Below are 24,434 nucleotides of genomic sequence, written 5' to 3' on the forward strand. Positions count from 1 at the left end.
CTCCAGTACACTAACCGTGAGGGTTGAGTTTCCCAGTAGCTGAGTCTCCAGTACACTAACCGTGAGGGTTGAGTTTCCCAGTAGCTGAGTCTCCAGTACATCTGCAGCACATTAATCCTGAGAGCGTAGAACACTTTCACATACTAATCACATACTAATCGGTGGATTATAATATCATGTTGATGGTTTGTTAGATTAGACTTGCATTCTAGTTATACAATCTTATCACACTGGACACAGGTATTGAGCGGAAGTCCTTTACTATTGTCATCTTATCGTTTCCCGTCAATTTACATTGTAAATCATATACAATTCATATTCTGGAATTGTGACGTTATATCAATGATTAGGGCTCCAATGCTCCAAATCTGGTTAACTTGGCGGCATGTAAACGTGAGTCTTGCTTGATCTATTGTCAGGCTATTCACAACATTTTCGTGATATTCATATTAATTATTATACCTATATGTATACAAAGTTCCAAGATGAACTACCATATACAAGAAGCATAAAAGACATTCGGAAACTTGCAGATATTCATAAAATAGCATTTGAAAATTCAATAAGCTAAAATGCAGCTTTCAAAAAACCTTGATATCACATTTACATACTCAATGTGATCGCATTAAAACATTATCCCATTAGTATACAGTACTCAGACTCCTGGCTCAGGGGTCGTGAATCATTCTTAGATTTTGTCTAATTTTGAAACGATTTTGAAATCACTCTAATTTTGTTGACTATAGCAAATTTAAAACATGTACAAGTCATAGTTTTGATGTGGAACTGAAAGCGTAACATTCAGACTTCAGTTAAAATTCGTTCACGCTCCCCGACCTAGGGACAAGGATATTCTTGATAATTTATTAATGTGTGACCATGCAGGATGGGCAGACTCTGTGAGGTTCTGGTTCACGTTGGCCCTAGTGAGGTTCTGGATCACGTTGGACCTAGTGACGTTCTGGTTCACGTTGGACCTAATGAGGTTCTGGTTCACGTTGGACCTAATGAGGTTCTAGTTCTCGTTGGACCTAGTGACGTTCTGGTTCACGTTGGACCTAGTGATGTACTGGTTCACGTTGGACCTTGTGTCGTTCTGGTTCACGTTGGACCTAGTGACGTCCTGGTTCACGTTGGACCTAGTGACGTTCTGGTTCACGTTGCACCTTGTGTTGTTCTGGTTCACGTTGGACCTAGTGACGCCCTGGTTCACGTTGGACCTAGTGACGTTCTGGTTCACGTTGGGCCTAGTGACGTTCTGGTTCTCGTTGGACCTTGTGATGTTCTGGTTCACGTTGGACCTTGTGGCGTTCTAATTTTTAATTTAATCTAGTGACGTTCTTGTTCACCCCTAGGTGGTTCCGGTTTATCATTAACCTCCAAAACATCAGGTTTATCCGGGATCAGACTAGAAAAGTTTGATTCAGCAGAGACCATGGACTTAATGGTTCATTTTAACGAAGATCTGTTTTACCTATAATTACATATGAAGTTTTGTTTACTCGATAGAGAGGGGATTGCTTCTACTATTAACCGACATGATTTCAACAATCAAAGAACATGCTTACAATGGTGGTGCATTGTCTCGGATCTGTTGGTGGGTATCCACCCAGTGGCGGGTTTACTAGGGGTGTGACTGGCAAGTCAAGCTGGCGACAAACAGACTTACATGTGCTAAACCATTTAGTCTCAACATTCGTGATACGGTACGATTTTCAACGAATTTCTTGTGAATGAATGCTACTGACTGTTGCAGACCGTTATCAAGACTTGATGTCTGTCGTCGCATTCCATTCTCTTTAACTGTTGTTTATTTTAGGACTGAAGTTTTGTTATTCTCATATTCTGTAGTTTTGAATTTCACGAAACCTTTTTTAGACGTGAATGCGATACAGGTCGTGACCTTTTGCATACCTCACGACCGTATTCGGCCTAATGAGGGGACATAACTCTTACATATCGGGGACGAACATATAATATTGGCAAACGAACAAAATAAAAGCATTTATACTATTTTTGATTTTGTTTTGAGATAAGATTATTGAACATTATTTTCACAAAAGAAATCTAAGCAAACGTAGAAAATATATACTTTTATCTGTCAGAAATGGATTACAATTCAATAAAACTTTTTGCACCCCCCCCCCCCCCCCCCCCCCCCCCTCCTACTGTTGGTGAATTACCCAGTTTATTTAATCAGTTAGTATTTGGTGGTACTCGTAACCAAAGATGATATATATTGAGTTATCTTCGAAAACGTTTGTTTTTCGTACAAACGATTAGCGAGACGTTATAGAAGTTACTTTAAGCTTCAACAGTACGTTTTTTTATCGTACACTTGTCCGTGATATGGGTTGTATTGCACGTGCGATACCTAGAGGTTACCATAGCCCGAGGCTCTCATATCACCCCAAGGATACGAAAATGATCAAATGGTAACATTTTTTATCATATACTGCATGCTCTATAACATCAAACTTATTAAATTAGCAATAGCACCAAAAAACCCACCGAAAATACATATTTCGTCTGTTCAATGTAATCACATTTTAACTTGCATTTAACACAATGAACAACATTGCAAATACAGATGGATATAGTATGTGTGTAAACTACCAGTATGAGGTGTGATTTGTCTGTGTTGAATTGAAGTTAGACGGATATGGCCTATGCATAGCTAGCGGTATCACACATGCAAAACAGCCTATATCACGACCAGGGATGATAATGCTAGCTATGCATAGGCACTACCCCGTACCAACCCATATCCGCCTAGCACGCGCCATATCTGCCTAGCAAGTGCCATAACCGTTTTACTTCCGGTTCTACACATTTCAGTAGTACTAAAATATTTGCATGGTCTACTCGTGTAATATATGATAAAAGGTTGTATGGCATTTTACAAATCCTCCCCCGAGTTAACCTTTGATCCATAACAGCCCTCAGGCCTCCAGCCCCTCAGGTTGATATGGGATAGGATATGGAAATGGTAAAAAAACCCTCTAAATATTCATTGCGTTTGTAGATATCTAGGATGTATTTTACTGTTAAGACATACAGAAATAATTCTGAAACACAGTTGCAATGAATGTGCCGCTGCTTACAGCCTTAACACTTCTCAAATCTACTATACTCCTGTAAGGTAAGCTGCGCGTATTCAGGGAAGGCGTTTTATCACGATGAGAATTCCACTGATTTGAGGTTTTGCCAATTTTAAAGGTTTCATAAGGTGCTATTACATAGCTAATTTCAATGTTTACGGAAGAAAGCAATGTATGCGTCTACAATTGAACCTCTTTACATATAACTGCCCACCTAGTTTGTACAATGCAATATGCTAGGAAAGATATTTTGTTGACAGTCAATTTGAAAATATTTAAATATCTTTTTCTGGTCTTAATAGAAAAGAAACAGAATTATTCAAACAAAACAAAACATTGCACTCCACAACGAGGCTTTACAACTCCTCTGACCTTCGACATTGCAGGTCAACTTTTAACGATGCGGCACAGCTATTCAGTTAAAACCTTTATTTGGTTCACGTACGAAAGTCATATAGTGAAAGGTGATAAGCTTATATTTTTTCAACCAAATAAATAGTTTTACAATCGCAGTATAATTGTAATGATTGACAAGGTTCAGTTTCAGCCGTTTTGTAACAGTTACAGCGCAGCGCCCCGGTAAACACAGGGGTATCGATATCACAGGGGAAACTATGTAAACGTGCTGAAAGTATACAAAAGTCTTTTCTTGTTTTTCATCGACTAATTTTCTGCCTGGTTTGATTGATATGTTACTAATGCATACCACGTGATATACGGTTCAGGTACATATAGACTTAATTCTTATGAATTCAGGAATTTTACACCTGTAAATGAGAACTTTCATAAAGAATGTATCCTTTAACTTAACTTACCAATTTAAAATCAGTTTTGACCAGCAGGAAACCATCTATAAGGAGAAAAGGTTGAAAATCTTTTAATGTTGGTCTTTGAAAGAAACACAGATTTGTAGTAAAGTTCTGGTCGACACGGAACAAAGTATGCTTACCACTAAAGAAAGACAACCCGTACTTAAAAATGCGGAACATTTTAAACGCCTTCGGGCAGGTGAGCTAAAAATGGGATTTGGCTGTAAATACTGGACTAGGAAAACTAAAATTGTCGTGTTTAGAAATGGAGGGATATGAAATATGGTTTCACGAAGGAAATAAATTGGATGTTGTCGATCAATTCAATAACCTTAGTGTACTATTGAATTTTAACGGAAAATTTAGACAAACTCAAAAGCAAGTTGCTGACCAGGGGAGAAAAGCATTGTTTGCATGATTAAATGTTTGTAAGAAAAAATGTTTTAATATAGAAACTCAATTGTCTGTTTTTGATACTTATGTAAATAGTGTTCTAAGTTACGGAGCAGAAGTATGGGGCTTCCCTGCCGCACCAGATATCGAAAAATTGCATGCGAGATTCTGCAAACAAATATTAGGTTCACATAATACAACTAGTAATGTTATGGTGTATTATGAACATGGAAGTACCCCATGAAAATAGTTAAAAATTACGTATATTCAAATATTGGATAAAACTGAGAAATGTAGGAAATTGTATCCCAAGAAAACAAGAATTACACAGAATTGTTCTTTGAAATGTATGGGAATCCTCCAGTTTAAATAATAACACTTTTCATATTTTAAAAGAACATCTTTGTGACATTACATGTAAGACAAGACTGTTTGGAAAAAAAATCAATCTTCTCCTAAAGGAGCACTGTATCAATGTGTGTAATTTTGGTCACCAGTATTATTTATCAACACATGTAAATATAAATTATTTAAAACAAATGTTAAATTCGAATGTCTGCACATGAATTAAATATTGAGTGTGGCAGATGTGATAAAACTGAAAGACAAAATAGATTCTGTGTACAGTATGTGATCTGAATAGTTCCATTTCATTTCAAAATGTCCTTCCTATATTGATATAAGGTGGAAACTAATTAAGAAATATTATGCAAGACATACAAGCATGTATACATTAATTCAACTACTTACTTGTGAGAATGTATCCGACATTCAAAATCTTGGCAAATATTTAATACGAGCAAACAAAAGGAGATCTGAGCGATCGCTGGTTAGTGTTCACTCTCCACGGTGTGTGTATCATATTGTATGTTGTCTTTGTATATATGTTATAACTGATAAGTCAACCGACTTAAAGTAATATAGAACTTGAACTTTTAAGCCGGTCATATCTTCTTAAATCTGAAAACATCATAACCAAACATGAACTTGTGATCAAATTGATTTGTTGATGTCGAAAAAGGGGCCAATATTGGCTTCTTTTGAAGAGTTATTGCCCTTGAGGTAAGTAATATTTGTACCATTCATATTACATTTACTGAACATTGTTCCAATGCCTTACTAATTTGAAGGTCGGGCCTTATTTCTTGTTTTTAACAATAGTAACAGTAACATCAGACATGTTTTGATGGATGGAAAGATGGTGCAAATTGTGCTGGTGACTTGTAACAGTTACATGTTATTTTGCCCAGTAAAAGATCCCCGATACAGAATGCTTTCATGTTAGCAAAATCACAGCATTCAAAAGAGATAACTTTCAGATTATTGCCCTTGTGGTGAAACGCTTATTCGAGTCGAGTTTCATGAATAAAAATGAGACCAATGACATGTTTGGTCATTTAACATATTAGTCCACTTTACTCTAGATTTTTTGCTGGTAGAACTCAATCTGATTAAAATCATCCGTTACATGGCTCCGCCTGAACGATGGTCAGGCGTAGTACGAAGTTAACAAAGCCATGTAACATATGATTTTAATCAGATTGGGTAGAACTCAGATATATAATAACTTGTTTAAGATATTGTGAAGATTGGTCTTGACGATGTCAGAAAAGGATCAATTTTAGTTTCCAATCTGTAATTTCACACCTGTCAGATATGCCCCGTCAAATAGGTTTATGATTCTTTTTGCTAGTTTCCATATATTTTGAATGAGGTAACAAAACAACAACACTTGCAGATGTACAAACAGGCATTTATTATATGCAACTGTTCCTCTTACAATGATTCACACCTGGTATCGCTGAACATAGATGGCTAGGGTAAAATTCAAAGGAAGTGTAAAAATCACCTTTACAGGTTAACATTATCTTAACAAAAGGTCTACCTACATGTAGAGTCATGCAAAAAACAAATGCAAAAATGATTGCAGCTTCAAAAAAAATCTTGAAAATTTTGAACATAATGATTAAAGAATTATTGACTACACATTCTTGTTATCATTTCAGTTATGATTGGACGCCTGATATCTAGCTACATATTTTTGTTATCATCTTGAACATGATTCCACACCTTATAATCGATTTGAATTAGTTAAAGATGCATATGGTTTTAAACTTGATGATTCCACAACGTAAAAATTCCTGTAAGAAATTTAATCATCCATGATAGCTTTATGATTAAGAAATCAAAAATGATTTCATCAAACTAGGACACAGTACATCCCACAGAATGACGTCTAAGCCAGTTTTATATACCCAACAAAATGTTTATCTGCAAAGAACTGATGACATATTTCACAAATGTCTGAAATTCTAGCACTGAATTCCTTATATTATCAATGCACCAGTTTATGTAAATAAACCAGATTCCAGGATGATTTGCATCAATAGTAACACAAAAGTGAATACTACAAGTTTCTAATATATACATATGTATACTTACAGACATGTACACAACATATACTTCAGAATAAATTCTGCTTCTGCATGGTCATTAAACTACAATTGTCACCGAGACATTCCTAAGTATTAACCATGTGATGTCATCTTTCTTGGTTTCCGAGATAGAAACCCATCAAAATGGTCTAGTGTAGGTCGATTGCATCACTGTAACTCATCGCCTATGACAGTTTCTTATCTTGTCTTTTTGTCATTTCTCACTTAATGCCACACATTTTAGAACTGCTAATAAATGTTTAAATATTGCATCGAATGACAATATACAACATTTGATTATAATGATCACATAATCGCTGGACTGACACGAGGTTCATGTTCATAATGCAAGTTTATTGATTTCTTCGACTAAGCGGTTGCCATACTCCTTCCAGTTGACCGGGTTAGCATTCACACATATTGTCTTGAGTCTGGTCTCGTCCTAATGTTCAAGAAATGTTAACATAGCTGTTAGTTAGGATTTCTTCATTTCATTGTGTTAGCGTAAAAGAAAGCACAGTTTCTACAAAATACTACCTCATCATACATCTGGATGATACAGTAAAAAGCTGATCAGAAATGTGTCAACAGATTTCTAAAATGGCTCACTGCCCACCAATGCAAGCTAGTATGGACTCACTTCCTACCAGTTCAAGCCAGAGTAGACTTACTGCAGAGATCTAATTAATATAACCATTACTTAAATGGTACAGTTTCACATTACATTAGAAAATTTTATAAAAAGGTCATCTTTATATTTCATTTTTATGCATAATATTCAACAACTATTAGCAGTTATAAAATATCAATTATCTGCTGATTTTTCGGCCACTGTTATTTGTTTAAAACTTGTTCAAGAAATCAAAAAACATTTGCAGAGCATTACTTACATTGTAGGTTTCCATTTTTGCTCGTAGTTTAAAAATGTAGGGTTTGAACATAGCATCTTGGAACACTTGATCAAATGCTGCCTCGTCCTAGAAAAGAAAAAGAAAAGGAAGACATATAACATTCATCTCGGACAGAACAACTTACACCATCATACATTCAAGATCAGTATTTATGCAAACTGTATTTATCTCTCTCTATAATTCTGAATAACATCAATTTTATTTATAATACCATAGGCATGATTGAAACTATGACAGACAGGATTTTATGGAGTTAATATGTAATTTGTGTATTGTATCTGTCACTACAGCATACATCAAGTTTAGTAAAATGTTCACTGTGAAGTACACATAATAGGTAAATTCATTCACCCCAATCTATACTGCCACCAATGCCAAATTTACTTGTACAGGTGTCACTTTCGCAATAATTGATCAGGTGAAAAAAGTCTGAACTACACTACTCTCGGCATGCTTCTGTGGTAAGTCATGATTCTGTCATATCCTACCACAACTAGAACACTGACAGTTCAGTAAGGTCCCCGTCTTGTGGCAATATATCCCCCATAATCATCAAGAAGCAATCTGCCCATATAGCTGAGCTTGACGTTTGATATTTGGACTTCAAAAAGAATCGCAAGGAAGCAAAATATACATTTTACATGTACTATGATGCGAGTCTGGTTTCCTCCCACCTACATATTTGCTGGGCTAACAGAAATGTAAATACCGGTGCAATACTCATTTGTTAGCTTTGATTTGTTTTATTTCACCTTATATACCTCCTCCATCATGAGCCAGGGTCAAAGTCAGAGATCCACTTTGTCTTTGACCTTTGGACCCAAATGACCTTGACCATTAACCCAGTGACCCTGATCTTTGGTCAGTTGACTTATTCTTTAATTCCGACCAACTTTGCTTCTTAATATCATAACAAAATGTTCATCAGTGAAAAATACAAAACTTGACCTTGACCCTTTGGACCCCGTAACCTGGACCTAAGGTCAGTTGACTCTGTGTTAAGTTCTGAACAACATTGCTTCATAATGTCATAACAAAATGTTCATCAGGGAAAAGGTACAAAATTTAACCTTCACCTTTGACCCAGTGACCTTGACCTTTGGTCAATTGACTCCTTGTTTAATTCTGAGCAACATTGCTTCAAAGTGTCATAGCGAAATGTTCACCAGTGAAAAGATACAAAATTTAACCTTGACCTTTGACCCAATGACCTTGACCTTTGGTCAGTTGACTCCTTGTTTAATTCTGATCAACTTTGCTTCATCATGTCATAACAAAATGTTCATCAGTGAAAAGATGCAAAATTTGACCTTGACCTTTGAATCTAATGACCTTGACCTTTGACCTCGACTTTTTACCTCAGTGTGTCTCTTTGTTTAATTCCGAACAACTTTGCTTCATAATGTCATAGCGAAATGTTCACCAGTGAAAAGCTACAAAATTTGACCTTGACCCCTGACCCGATGACCTTGACCTTTGGTCAGTTGACTCCTTGTTTAATTCTGATCAACTTTGCTTCATAATGTCATAACAAAATGTTCATCAGTGAAAAGATGTAAAATTTGACCTTGACCTTTGAACCTAATGACCTTGACCTTTGACCTTGACTTTTTACCTCAATGTGTATTTTTGTGAACTGAACATCTTGACCAAGTTTCATGTACATCGGTCAATAAATACCAAAGTTATCAGCCAGGAACAAAATTTGTGGATGGACAGACAGACAGACAGAGTGATTACTATAGGGCACCCGTATCTCCGATACGGGGCCCTAATTATAATATAGTATGTGTACTTCTTTGTATCTGTAGGTCTCAAATACAGAGAGAACAATCAAACTTATTTGTGCCTATTATATACACAACGTTGCAAATAGGTATGCCCAGATGTTTGAATCAACCTACAGGATCACAACCAACAGTGGCAACTTAATGATAATATCAATATTGAGTTTACATGTGTTTTCCAATGAATATTCTTATAAATGGATTCATAAAAGGATTATTTTGGATGGTGTGTTTTTAAAGCAAGTCAATAAATACAAAGCAAATACTTTGTCAGATACGGGCTATTTACTGAATTAATTAGTTTTGTGACCTAGTTTATACTCAACAGAAGCAACTCCAATGACCTCATCTGCCAAAGTTTTCTGTGTTCACAGTAAAATGTATGAAAACATGATGAGTAGTCGAAACTGTGCATTTAAAAATTTTGAGATTAATTTGGTATGATATACTGTAACATTGATTTAAATTTGACACTAATGCCACCTGATGGTGGAGCATCTGATATGTGCATCCAATACAGCTATCCAGCTATAGGCTGCTATTAAACACATCTGGATAAAAGGCAACATTTTTCACTAGTGTCCTTTTCCTTCACTCACAGCATCCTTCATGTCCCCGAGTTCCTGGGCGTCCTTCCCCAGTAATAGCTCAGCAGACTCCTGGAAACATGTCACCCATTGGTTGTCAGAAAAGTCAGCAAGGTTGGCCTGGGATAAACAAAAAGATTTACAAAATCTATGACACTCTTCACACCCGGCTTTTACTCAAATTCAGTCTGACAATTAACAATCCAATCAATGGGGCAAGTGTGATTTTCAATGAGGGCTGCCCAAAGACAAAAAAATAGGCTATACAATTGTCCATAGTGCCAACACAAGCACAGTACATTACTCTATGACAATGCAAACTGCTCCTTCATGGGTTCAAACATTGCCTAACAATAAGACTACACAGTCTATCATAATTTATTGCAATTCTATTTGGAAGTTAGTAAGAGCGATTTGTAGGCTAGTACCACAGTGAAGATACTGTCCAACGCTGGACTGTTTTTCAATCAATATTGAAACAGACAGAAGAAATACAAAATCTTCATGCATGCATTATTTCATTATAAAAAACTTACAGACAAAATCATCCTCCATTTGAAATTTGGGAATTCTCTGGAGCACTTTTCACACCGGAACATGCCATTGCCTTGGTCAATTAACTTCTTATTGCAGCTTTCTGTTGGACAAGCCTAAAATTGAACAACACCATGTTACAGTTAACTTCAAGGTAGGACAATGTACAGGATGACAAAAACAACCCTACTGCAGGTCTGACGTGATTCAAAGAAATACACAACTTCTGGTTCTGTAACTTAAACCAAAGCAGCTATTGCTAAATGAAAGAACTATTCGAGTAAAGTAAATATACCGCTCCATAACTACAAGTTTTGCACCTTTAGAATTTGATGTATAATTTGCTAAGAAGTAGTACTGGGTAGAAAGAAAATCTAACCATGGTTAGAAGTGATCTATATTTTGGAATCTTGTGCTGTATTTGTTTATTGCAATCCAAACAGTTGGACCAGAGCTGTTGGTTTATGAAACAAGGTTGGACCTAGTTATCTGATGCTGCTTTCAGGCAAGCGCTGACAAAGCCTTGCAAGGCCTGCATAAACATTTGCAAGTCTGCCAAGATTTATATTGAAAATGTTACATTTAACAAGAAACAAACAGGTTGAACTGAATCAAAAGGATGCATATTCAAAGAACGGCATTAAAATCAAAATATGTACATAAAACAGCACATCTTCAAGAAATAATAAAAGCTGCATCTTAAAACATTTGAAGGTGCACACCAGATTTAACCAAATGCTAATAGACATAAATTAACAAAAGTTAAGATGAATGGAGTAAGATTAAGTTGGAAATCTGACCTTGTACATGCAGTTCTCCTTCCTGAGGAATATCACAGTTCCTTTAGAAGTGAAGTAATCGGCCTTCTCTCCACCACCAATATTCTGAGACTTAACATCAGCAAAAGTCATCCAATTGGTACTACCACCTGTTTGTGGAAATTATAAAAGTTTTAAACATTAGCAAAAAGAACTGCCAAATAACTATTTTCCTGTACATTTTGAAAATGGAAATTAATTTTTAGGAAATTTATGACTTGATTTTAGGACATGCTTTATTGAATGGAGTCACAGTTGTTTGACCATGTTTTAGATTTATTTTTACCTTTTGAAGTTATTCTCGAAAACAAGAAAATATCAATTCTACTTACTGAAGTTGAAAATCAATATGTATTTGCATAGATATCTTCATGGCAAACGTATACATATCAGGAAATATTTGCTGGAGTTTAATTTGCCTTTCTATTTGCATCTGTTTAAGGCCTAATTCAACATGTATTAAAAGAATTTTGAGAATGATTGTGAAGATATGATTTCTAAACCATGCACACCTGATCCACCGCCACCCTCGCCACGGAAGCTCTGGAACTCCATGCCCTGTCCCTCTGTGTCGAACCAACTCCTAAGCTGGAAGGCGATCTTCAAGTCTGTGGGGTTCATCAACACTTGACTACTGGCTAATACAGACAGAGACCGTCCCCCGTAATCTGAGAGACGAGCTCCCTTCACAGCCATCACAGGGTTACCATCACCACTGAATGTCACAGCCTGGCACGAAAATTACTTCATTATTTCCAGTTTTGTTTGCAAATGTCTATTTTTTTTTAAATGGGATTTACAATTTCATATTATTTAACAGTACTAGTTCATAGGTAAATTTCAAAAACTGGCTGGCTCTAACCTATACTTTCATAGAAAATACTGAAATGTCCACTAGCCCGGACAAAATCGTGTAGTGTCGGGTGTCCAGACCTCGGCCATAACATGGAAACTTTCTCTCTCCACCCGAACTATCAAAGATATCATTATGGAATTCTTAAAACTTTCTTGTTACAATATTTAACTCATGTCAACCTTTGACTTAATCCCAAGCAGCTGCTGGCCAAAATCAGGACCCTAGGTTATTTGTTTTAGAACTTTGTGCCAGGCAAGATAAGATTTGCACTTACATCGTTTCCCCACAGTGTCATGCTGATAGACATGCCAGACTGGTCGACTACAGTTATGTCCCTTTTTGTGATCTCCTTCTGACTCTGTTTTCCGGTTACTGTCCCTACCTCGTTACAGCTCTTCACCACTCCTATCACATCTACAGAACAGGTACAACATCACATTTCAAAAGGGTTGGCCCAAAGTTACATTTGAAATAAAAACATATTTGAGGAAATACCAGTTCTTCATTGTTATATTACATATGAAATTTTTCTTTTTCTATTTCTTAACAATATTATAAAACAAGAAATGTGAGAAACTAGAAAAGTACTGCATTTGGCAGAAAGAAAAGCAAATTTACAATTGAAGTGATGTCATAAAGAGAAGATGAAGCTTCTGTTTCTCATAAAAATAGCAACATAAAGTCAATATCCTAAAATATTGACTCAAGCTTGACCAAGCCTTGGCTAATTAAGTTCAGGAAATGCACACTTTATCTAACATGTAAAAACAAACATGAATTCAGTATACCAAACAGGAGAGCAGTTAAAACTTAACCAATTAATGTTAATGTGACTGTAATAGAATAACTCACCCACAAGGGAATTTGCAGCTTTGCTTTCAAGTTCATTAAGTGCAACAAATTGAAAGTTAATGCCTGGTAAATCCACTTCTTCTGTGCAGGGCTCAATGGCAGTATCCTGATTGAATGTCATCTCGTAATCGTTCTGCACATTGCTGTACTGTTTATTGGCAGTCTTTAATGTTCCTCTGCTCACATAGTACACCTTCAATGACAAATAGACCTCCAACTAACATTTAACATGAACCTTATAGTTACAAACTTGTATATTTCTACAGTTTCCTGTTACATGTGAACTACTTGAGTGACAATTACTGTACTAATATTGATGATTACCACTAATGTAATGAAAGTTTCAGGTAATAAAGCATTTAACAAGTGAAGAACATTATAAAACAATTATAAGACCTAATTTATCCCACCGAGTAACACAAATCATACAATATTAACTATTTCTTTTGTCCCTAAATATGCCTACCAACTTTAAATGTAGTTATAAAAGCACAACACCAGCTCATTTCCCCAATTCTGTTACACCATACCTTGTTCATTTCCAGCATGTCGTAGTATTTGTCTACAGCCTCATTGAAACCTGTCGCACGAATTTCTCCCGACTCATCCGTAAAGTTGACACTGAACAGCTTTCCTTCCCCTCGAGAATTGCTCCACGTCCGTACACTACCTTTCTGAGTTACTCTTGCCCTGATTCTCCATCTAATAAAAACCAGATAGTTACAGCATCTCCAATACTTTTATAAGAATCTAAATTTGTGAAGCTGACTAATATGCAACTCAAGTGAATTACTCCAGCTCCTTTCAATTCAAAATTGTACAAACTTTTTCAAATTGTCCAATGTCATTCCAGTAAATGTATGTAGTTTTAATACAATATACACAAAATAGTTAAATCTCAATATATTTTCTGTATGGTCTACCATGAAAACTTAATTGGGTTTTTTCGTTTTTGAGGATGAACAAAATACCTGGTCAATATTTTTTACTCCCAACTTTTTGCCTAATTTTGCAAGATCATCGCATCATCCCAGTAAAACACAAGCAAACTTGTGATAATAGAAAATTCATTTGAAAAATCCTTAACCCAGTAGCAATTGTAAATCAAGAGACTTTTTCATGTGATCAATTTTATTAAGATTTCCCAAAAAGATTAAAGTTTTTACAATGAGCTTAGCATATATAAAGATTTGCTGTTGTTCTTCAAAAACTAATTAAATAAATACCTGGTACAAAGAATGTAGTAAAATTGCTTTCATTGCTGCAAATTTTTAACATGCAAAACTCACTGCAGTTATTCATAATCTTTTTGCCTTTCAAAATGGATACGAATGACCTAGATCTTTACATAATTTCAGTAAATTATATATGCAATCAGGTAAAACATTTTCTGAAATTTGACCAACCTGTTCTGGTAAGGTGTGAGTGAGGAGATAGTGTGCACACGAGTGCTGCCAGGCGTTGTCGGTGTAGAGGAACCCTTCATGCTGAAGTTTCCACCTTTGTTGGCATTTCCTGCTGTAAGTACAGTGTATCAGTTTTACAACTTGATACCATTTGTGTCAATTTTACAGCAATACTGTAAAGATCCAGCAAGCTTCCCTGCAGCACACTTGAAAATCTTGTCCACCCTACTACCTATATAATGTGCATTAGACTGAATTTTTTACCAAATAAATGTTTACAGTAAAACTCAACTTCCTCGAATTTGCTTTACTCCAATATCATGATGTATTTTGGCTATTAATTGGTTTAGCATCAATAAACATTATTATAAAAAAAACCACAAAAAAACTATTTTTGTTGTTGGATTCATCTAACTGCTTGTCTCTTGTAGTTATTTCTTGAAATTGACTTAACCTAAATGATTATATCATGAAGGAGTAAGTAAATCTGACAAATGTTTATCAATCTTTCCGTCTCTTTAGATTACCTACATTAATATCTCTGACTATCTACAATATATTGTTCTTTTTGATTTTTTTATCAGTGACTATCTACAATATATTGTTCTTTTTGATTGAGCAGATCTATATATTACAGTCTCGGTAAAATTTCGGATTTGTCAAATGCCATATGTATAACAGGGTTTTACTGAATAGCCTTTTTACTGAATAGACTTATGCAGAAAAATATAACAAGTGTCATGTTAACATCTACTTCGTCATCAACAAATAAATTTGTGTCTATTAAATGCTTATTTTGTTGTTTGAAAATTTTCGGATTCAGTTATAATGCTGCAATATTTTATATAAGTTGTTAAGGCACACAAACATGAAAACTAAACACTGATAGATCAACAAAGGCCCCACCATGCGCCTGGTTGTAACCCCAAAACCCCTCAAATGGTCTATTTTCAGGAACAGTGACCTTGACCTTAGAAGCTTTTTAAAAACTTGATTGCACATCTACATATTTCAGTGCATCACTGTGTCAGATTTGGAAAAGATTAGTCTTTTGGATTCCAAGATAAAGATAGTACACTCCGGATTCATGGTCTATTTTTAGTGATCTTGGCCTTGACATAAAAACTTTTAAACCCCTATTGCAAATCTACAGAATACAATGTATCGTAATGTCAAATTTCGAAAAAATCTGTCTGTTAGATTATCAGATCATCTCCAGAAACCTCGTGCTGACGGATGGACATTGTGATTAGCATAGGGCACCTCATCTCCAATTGAGATGTCCAGATTAATTATGAAACTTGTATTGATAATGTACCAGAACACTGAGTCCAATTTAGATCTTCCAATTATACAATTCTTACATCCATCCTTCCCCTAGCAAATTTATTGTGAAAATCCAATGACCCTTTTAACTGCAATAATGATGCAAAACTATTCCCAATACCTTTGTACGGGTTAGCTGGTGGTGACTGCTTGTTGGTATTTTGCTTCTGACTCACAACACCTGATGCACAAACAAAAACGCTTATATTAGGTTATGTGTAAGGCTTTGATAAAAGTTGGCATGTCATCAAACACTTTTTCATTAATTAAGAATTCAAGCTTATGCCCTAGCAGCAAGATATCTAATCACAACATTACCACCTTGACCTAAACATGTTTGTTCAATTTTTCACCCTGCATTGGTGAGCTTCGATACACGGTCAGTGATTTGAGGGTACATTTATTGCCGACTTTCAGCTTCATTTTTACAAATTGTTCTAAACCTCATCCTAGTTTCCTGGTTTGATTTTGGTTTACAATATATAATGAAATACAAAAAAAGCAAAGATGGTGATGAAATGTACCACAGAGCCAACGCACATTAACAAAACCCTCAAGTTCTTCTGGAATGAAGGGAATTTATGATAAAACAAAGTTATATGCTGATGCGATCGTTCCTAATAATCAAAATGCCACCACTTTGTTCTCCAATTTAAGAAACATTTTATCTCTAAAACCAGCAATGAAGACTGCAGCTTAAAAGTGAAACACCTGAACTTCCTTAAAAAACTTTTGGTTGTACAATGGAAAACTGCAGTTTAGTAACCCTCCAATGCGTCCTGATGTGGAAATTTCATGAAAATTCATGATCCATAGGCTCAGGGGTGCACGTTGCCAAGTTATTTCAAAATCTCTTCATGTCATAATTACCGATCTTTAAAGCATTACATTTTTCTCCTTTTGGGCTCTGCCCCTGTCCTCATACAGTGTTAAATTCCATTGGCCAAGAGATTAACCTTGTCTAATTAATTAAAATCACTTCAGCTGTTCTGAATGAGTAGGTTTTTTATATGGAAAGTTGACGACAAATGCCACACTATGCCAAAAACTTCACTGATTAACGCCTTTAGCAGTTCACTTTCATAGTGACGACAAAAAGGAAGTAAAAATAATCCGTTCATGGTGGAATTACTGAACACAGATAATGACACAGCAATCATGAAATAAGAAAAGATAAATTTAGAATAACATTTATTGTAGAAGTACATAAAACCATTTCAATGCCATAAGATTTACAACTTAACTTATAAAACATTTGAACAATATTGTGATGATGTAAAACTAATAAACAAAATTACAGAGAGTAAACAATGTGTCAGACTAGATCCAGTATCATATATGTATAAACTTTCATATCATTATCATCTTTGATTACATTTGTTCCCTTTTTAATACTATATTAGGTAAACATTGTTCCACATAATACATTGCCACAGATTTTTTCAAAGATATTCGAGATAGGAATATAGGGGCTGTGATTGTGTAGGAGGTGAACTCCTTAATGACAAAGGAGACAAAACACACATAAATTAATGCCTCTAATATATTTGTATCTGGAATAGACATTGACCCTGTCAAATTTCAAAAAAGAAGAAAGAAAAGGGAAGGGAAATTTTTTATCACCGACTGATTTACACTTCTGTTACAAGAATTTAATATACTTTCATCTTTAGTCCAAATGCATTCCCTCTCCAACCCCCTGGCAAATATGAACAAAGTTAAGGTAGAAGTGTAATAAAATCACTAGTCAACAATTTGTTGATTCAATATCACAACTAAAAACTAAATAAATTAATCACATCCATTTCAAATTTTATCAGCAAAAAATAAATATATATATTTAGGGTTATACCAGACTAACAACAGTGGTGTGAGGCACTTTTTAATGGCCCCACCACTCATCAAGTTTTGAAATCGAATTAACATGAGAAATGGTAAGCAGATCTAGATATAAGAGCATTCTATCTTCAACATTATTTGTTATTGAGTAGTCCTAACATTATTTCTCGCTTACAATCAATGGACAAAAACACAAGATTTGATTGGTGATCAAATTTAACAGAAAAATAATCTGAAGCATTGGTTTGATTGTCAGGTTTTGTAATAAACTTTTAAGCACTCAATGCCAAACCATCACAACCAACAAATGCCTTACTGGCATCTACAAAGTTAATTGATTTTCACAATAAATTAATCAATCTGCAGCTTATAATGATAACTTAATTTAGTTGAACATTTTGAAAAATATTTTGCCTCTGAAAACTCCTTAATCTTGAAATACTGTAAAAGTGAGAATTTTTCATCCAAGGTTACAATATTTTATTTTAGGAAAACCTGCACATTCCCCCCCCCCCCCCCCCCCCCACCAGTTTCTATGGTAATGTGCACATAACCACTAAAGTTCATATTTGATTATTTATATACATTTTTGACTGGTACTAAAATTATTTATACTGAAAATGTTGCTGTATATTCAATGTTTTCAGTCTTCAGAACCAAGAGCTTGGCAAAAAAACAACCTTTTACAGTACATTCCAAATTCTATATAACACTGAAACTATTTTGTCCACACTACATTCAAGAAGTCTTTACCTTTGAGTATCTGTGTATGTACTGTATGGCTAAGCCATGTATCTCAATGTTTACATCTGTCCTTCTTATTTCTAAATTCTCTCCATCAGAATTGATCACCACTTTTTCTTGATATATCAGACTAAAACTAAAACACTTCAGTCAAGGTTTTTTGTCCTCTAGTAGCTGGCAGATTTGCTCAAAAACCTTGGGTTTTGTGACCCATCTACGCAAAAGATCAAAGTCAGAATCACACCAATCACAATCGGGCTTACCCATGTAGCTTTGACCACCAGCTTCCTGCTTGGGCATCTGAGGAGGGAGTTGGGCAGAGTCTGAAATGAGACAGAAATGTAAAACCTCCATTTAAATAGGAATTAATTTCCCTGTAACAATATTTATTATTTCTACTGGCTAATTGGTGACATGATACAATGACATTATCATTGAATCACCCCCATCAAACATTTATGTTACATATTAACAATTTCTGTTTGAGATGAATGCCCACATAGGCAGCACACCTTCTGCCTGTCAATTGTGGGTACAGGACCCTGAAATGCAAACCCCTTTCACACATTTTTTTGTTCCAAATACTCATAAAATTTCCAAAAAACCCCACAAGGCCACTAGAGATTTATCAGTTTTTCATTTGCTATAAATGCAGTAGACATTGATAGCCAGGCGCTGGAATATGAACTTTGTGAACAAATCAGTAGAAAAATAAAGTCAATATAGGGAGGACAAATGATTTTTCTATTGTTTGTAAATTACCTTAACCTCTTTTATCCACAAACCTGAATTTGAACTAGTTCAAGCTATTTGTGTAATGATTACTTTTAAAAGTTTCATTTGAAACTGCAGAATATTTTTATTATTATCATTAATGCTTAACGGCCCATCAACACAGGTTAGGTCATTAGGGTCGACCTTGGATTCATCAACCTGAAAGATGAACTGGCTTGATGTTTAACTTTCACTTTTTTTCAAACTCTGTGATAAAGGTGAATTCTCATGCCAGTAAATAACTTCTCATAATTAGATGCGAAGGGGGGGGGGGGGGGAAATAACAGTGGGCAAATATGGGTTGTTTAATTAGGAAAAAGCTTCCAGGTATTTAATATAGTTCTGTTGCAATGAGCGATGATGCAAAAGAGGGTATTGCCTTCCACCCTGAACACTTCCAATTCATGGCAGGGGCTACAATATTCAAGTATTAAAACTAACGGTGGCTGTCCTTGTCTGAAGCTGTTTGGGCCTTGAGCTGCTGAGGATTCCCAAGACGTTGTCCTACATCTGAACCTTTAGTCAGGACTGCGACATCCAGCAGGATCATCACTCTCCTTGACAACATAACAAAGAAAATGTCAACTGTATGATCACTTTAACACTACAAATGGCACACCATTCGTTGATACTACACTGGATTTTCTGAATGATCCATGCCAAATTTAGGCAATATCAAAATATCTCCATCCATGGTGGCCCCAGTCTCATTTCCATTTCTAAATTGGAGTATATTCCTTAACTCATTCACCCCTGAAATTTCATAATAAACTATACCAACCTTTGAATTGGAAGAGCTCAAATGTGTCTTCAGGGATGAATTAGTTAAATAAAGTTTTTTTTCTTTGGAAGAATTGCTGAAGTTAAGGAAAATTTCCATAAGATAGTTCCTCAAAACTCAACAATACTTTCCAATGGAACAATCCCACAGTTGTTTCTCCTTTATACAGTAACCCCAATCCCTCTTCATTTTGTATAAAATATACAATAAATCTGTACAGTAACCCCAATCCCTCTTCATTTTGTATAAAATATACAATAAATCTGTGTTTTAATCCTGGCCTTGCCCCATTCGTTTTTACACTGGGAATGCTGTTGTTGACTTTTTGTTTTGTTTCTTGCATCTTTTTACTTTCTCATAAAACTTCTGCAAGGTAGTTTTCTTTTCAGAAATGATTGTTAAAGCAAAAGTCTTGCTGAAAAAGTTCCCAGTGCCTAGTTACAAATCAAATAAGAATGTCATCATTCATAATTCATTTGAATGCTCACTTGTTATATAAAAACACAAGTGCAAAACACTGTTTCATCATTCGGCATAATATTGTTATACTTTTCATTGAATTGATAATTTCTATTATTTCACAGGTAAAAAGTAATACATCACAATACCGGTTTTAGGTGGTAGTAAAGCACATTTCTTTTTTTTAATGTTTTATCAGTAAGCTGTAGTGCATTGTATCGATATATCATTAAAACTCACTTGTCTCCCTGGATGGTGTTGCACAGGTAGCGGTTCACCTTTACAATAGCCAGATTATCCATCTCGCCACTCTCCATCAAACTGTTCAATTGTGTTGCCAACATGGCATCTGTCAAGAAAATTGTATTTATTTCATCAACAAATCCAGACCCACAGATTCATACACCGTTTTCCCCCCTATTGCAGGCAAGTAAGAAGTGGGAAATGGAAACATGTTGCAACAAGAGCTACAGACTGAACCGATATTAAATTGGCCATCTACATGTATGCTATGACTGGTTCTTTCATGGATTTGATAATTAAGCAATAGTGATATCATGCAATATCTTATTAATATCAATGTTTAAACCATGATGCAGCAAATAAACTATAATGTTATAGGAACATTCTATGTTCTTTTGCTAATGAGACAAAGAGCAGAGACTTGTCAAAAAAAATCTTTATTTGGCTCCCTTAAAAGATGACAGTTGCACTACTCATTTTACAGATTCATGTATGAAGTGTTAATCTGTTACAAGTTAAACACCAAATTGTCATTACTGAAGTCATAATGCGTGTATATGAAGTCGTGTCCATTTTTCTATTTGCAGGATTCATTTACTTACGTGAATAAGATGTCTCTCCATCAGATAAAAGGAGTCTGTATCTGTCTGCAGTTGAGCCTTGGGCAGAGATTCGTTTAGAACTCTGAAACCATTTTAAGGCCAAAATAAATATTTAATACTGCATTGAAAGTTTTGAAACAGTATCTTGACTTGAAATATAAGACATGATTTTCTATGTAAAACTGCAAGAATATAATTCTGTCAATTTCAAACTGACTTCATTATTTAAACACAAATGACGAACAGTCACTGCTTCATGTTTTCATAAATCAATCACATTTACCATTTGGGAACAACTCTACATTTGTGACCCTGTTATGTACATTTAAAGCAATGTGCTAGAAATCACAACCTGAATGCAAAACTGTGAAGACTAGCATTTCTTTCACACTGCAGTTATAGGATATCTAGGCAGTTGCAGGTAAACTTATGCAGTGGAACTGGACTGGGTCGACCGTCAGCGACCAGGTAGAATGTCTTTCTAAGAGTTTCGGAGGGTCCAGGTTTGAACCTCAGTCTGGCCCTGCATTTTCCGGTTATTGTCACATTGGTGCCTCATTTCAAGCATTGGGTGCATGCTTGGCAAGGGGATAGCCGAACATTGGTCGTAAATAGTTGTGTCTTCAGAGCGAAGACATAGACAAAAGGAGTGAGGAATGTAGGGGAACTGGACTTGGTGGTCCGTGTACAAACACAAAAATGTCCACCAGTGTTTTTACATGCATGATCAAGATTAATAATTGTTATATCATTTTCTAATGATTCATCTTCATACAAATACCCATTGTGAGTGTGTGTGTTGTTCCACTTTGCTTATCGAAAAAGAAACCTTTGTAAAAGGTATTGTGATAGTGGAAATGGAATATAATGGTTAACTAAGAATATTTTTTTTTGCATTTTTGACCCAATTAGACAATTATTCTCAAACAAAGATCAATCCCTCAGTCACATCAGGGATGATCTCCAACCGCATCGGAGGTTTGTTATATTCTATGTGAAGGTTAACGAAGTTACCTTGTGTGGGCAGTTAGGTTGTTTACTTCTCACAATGGCACATTTGTATTACTAATTTAAGTTTATAATTGTTCTTAATGATTAACAGACAGGGATCTGTTATTTTTAGGGTTATTCACCATGATATGGAGTTGGGCTTTTTCGTTCTGTGTTTGATTCCTGGCGATCAGCTGCTACTATATATATATCGGTACTGAAATCTGTGTTAACACTTTTAGACGGCTGAAAGTGGGTGATTCTTCTCATTATTTTTTAATCATCTTCAAGGCTATAGAGCTATTTAGTGGGGGTGCAGGGGTATAAAAGAGAGGGTTCTGGTGTAACTGTCTTAGTTCGGCATTAATGTAATAAATTTTGTTGTTGTTAACTTGTTATCAATATTAATTCTGTCTTGTTGATAAATAGTTATCTTTATTTTGAAAAGCATTGTCGAGTTACTGAATCAATTGCTTGTCTTACCACTACATCCAATGTTCGAACCGGTAACAGGTTATTTCGCCCTAAATCCTGTTCGCACTAAGGGTCGTTTCGACCTAAATCCTGTTCGCCCTGAATAATCTTTTTAAATTTATAAGCCAATATAATAATTAATATTCAAATGTATCAACTGAACTTATTGATGACTTTCTCCATTGGTCTGAGGTATATTTCATGTAGAGTATGTGAGAGCGTACTCAGCTATTCACAGCTGCCATTCGTCACACTCGCTTAGAAATAAGATAAACACATTTTTTATGAAATTTATTTTATTGATATGGAAGAATATAAAGACTTAATTTGTGAGTTAAAACTACTAAAATTAAAATAAAATATCATAGAATATTTCGCCCTAATATTTTTGTTTTACGGCTAAACAACCTAGGGCGAACAGTATTTCGGGCCTAACAAACCAGAACGTTGACATGCATTACGACCAAAAGACCTACACGATCACAACACAGATTTTACGGAGTGAGAACTGGTGCCTACCCTCACAGGACCATTCCCGCCCCCCTTACAGTTAAGTTGACCGTACCCAAATCGGATCACCACACCATCATTGTATTAAATCATTGAAAAATTTGAAGAGGAACTATATTCATTTATGGTTGTATCAAAAATAAAATATCGATGGGTGATTTCACAAACGAAATTAGCACCCGGGGCTCACTTGAGATATTTATAGAACGCTCTGAAGTCACCAATCAGCGTCTCCGGTTTTTGCGAATGTCGGGAACCAAATTGTATCACGGTTTGAATTTTGCACCTTTAGAATTTATATGACAAAAAGTGTGAATTAATTCCTATAGCCCAAAACAGAGTGCATAGTCGTTGCACGCACCATTTTTTAAAAACATTACCAAAACATTGACATTTGAGTTTGAATTACGTTTTCTTGCGCTATTTGAACTTGAAAACTAATTATCTGTAGTCAAAAAATAGCTATCTATTCTAAGACTACATCATTTTTATATCATTTATTCATAAACAATAGTAGCTTTCAGTAATCTTACATAATGTTTTTTTGTTGTCCATGATTTTGTAGTTAGCATAATAATCTGTTTTAATGTCAGTTTCCATGTTTGTATGATGTTTGAGAGGGCCATATGGAAGATACGTCTTGTACTAAATATGTAACCCTCCTTAAATAAAGATATTATTATTATTATTATTATAACTGATTTGTTGACACATTAATTTATTCACAAGTATTGTTCCGATTTGGGTACTGCCACCTTACACTTGCAATACTTACAAGCACTTGTAATACAGGGTTGTCGATAGACTCTCCACCGATGATGGACTGGAATGGAAAAAAGAAATCACTAAATAGATTCGGCTTTTGGTCTTTACTTTGACTTATTTGTCGTCTTTCATGGTATATAACTGAACTGAAATTTCAATGGGGAAAACATAAATAAAGTAACCAACTGAACTTTACTGAAATTTGGCCGTCGACGTTTGATTAGATTTTAAGGATTTTAAACTCGTGTTTAAACAAATTAGCATATTTGTTCAGCAACTTCTGTCATTACGAAACATTTTCCAATACCTCGAGAGCCCCTGCTGTCAGCTGTTCAGCCATATCTTTCTCTGTATTCTGTGTTGTTTTCTTACTGCTTCGTTGACAAAATGTGCGATTTCCCGCTATTTCAAAATGTATATTTACGCATGTGCTACAAG

General features: G+C 35.3%; 1 protein-coding gene across 1 annotated transcript; it reads right to left on the bottom strand.

The window, feature by feature from the left end:
• Window positions 1-6,040: 6,040 nt before the first annotated feature.
• LOC110467215 (replication protein A 70 kDa DNA-binding subunit-like) lies at window positions 6,041-24,423 on the bottom strand. Its single transcript, XM_021524222.1, has 17 exons — window positions 24,304-24,423; window positions 24,007-24,054; window positions 21,258-21,339; window positions 20,653-20,761; window positions 19,614-19,729; window positions 18,662-18,721; window positions 15,937-15,996; window positions 14,490-14,601; window positions 13,614-13,785; window positions 13,084-13,276; window positions 12,506-12,645; window positions 11,888-12,104; window positions 11,358-11,485; window positions 10,560-10,673; window positions 10,036-10,143; window positions 7,629-7,715; window positions 6,041-7,180 (listed from the first exon to the last, which is right to left on the bottom strand). Exons 1-17 carry the CDS (start codon window positions 24,334-24,336, stop codon window positions 7,079-7,081), a joined length of 1,881 nt encoding a protein of 626 aa, XP_021379897.1. The 5' UTR covers window positions 24,337-24,423; the 3' UTR covers window positions 6,041-7,078.
• Between the last annotated feature and the right edge of the window lie 11 nt (window positions 24,424-24,434).

The sequence above is a fragment of the Mizuhopecten yessoensis genome, unplaced genomic scaffold (assembly GCF_002113885.1).
Source record: "Mizuhopecten yessoensis strain PY_sf001 unplaced genomic scaffold, ASM211388v2 scaffold11165, whole genome shotgun sequence".
Taxonomy (NCBI): Eukaryota; Metazoa; Mollusca; class Bivalvia; order Pectinida; family Pectinidae; genus Mizuhopecten; species Mizuhopecten yessoensis.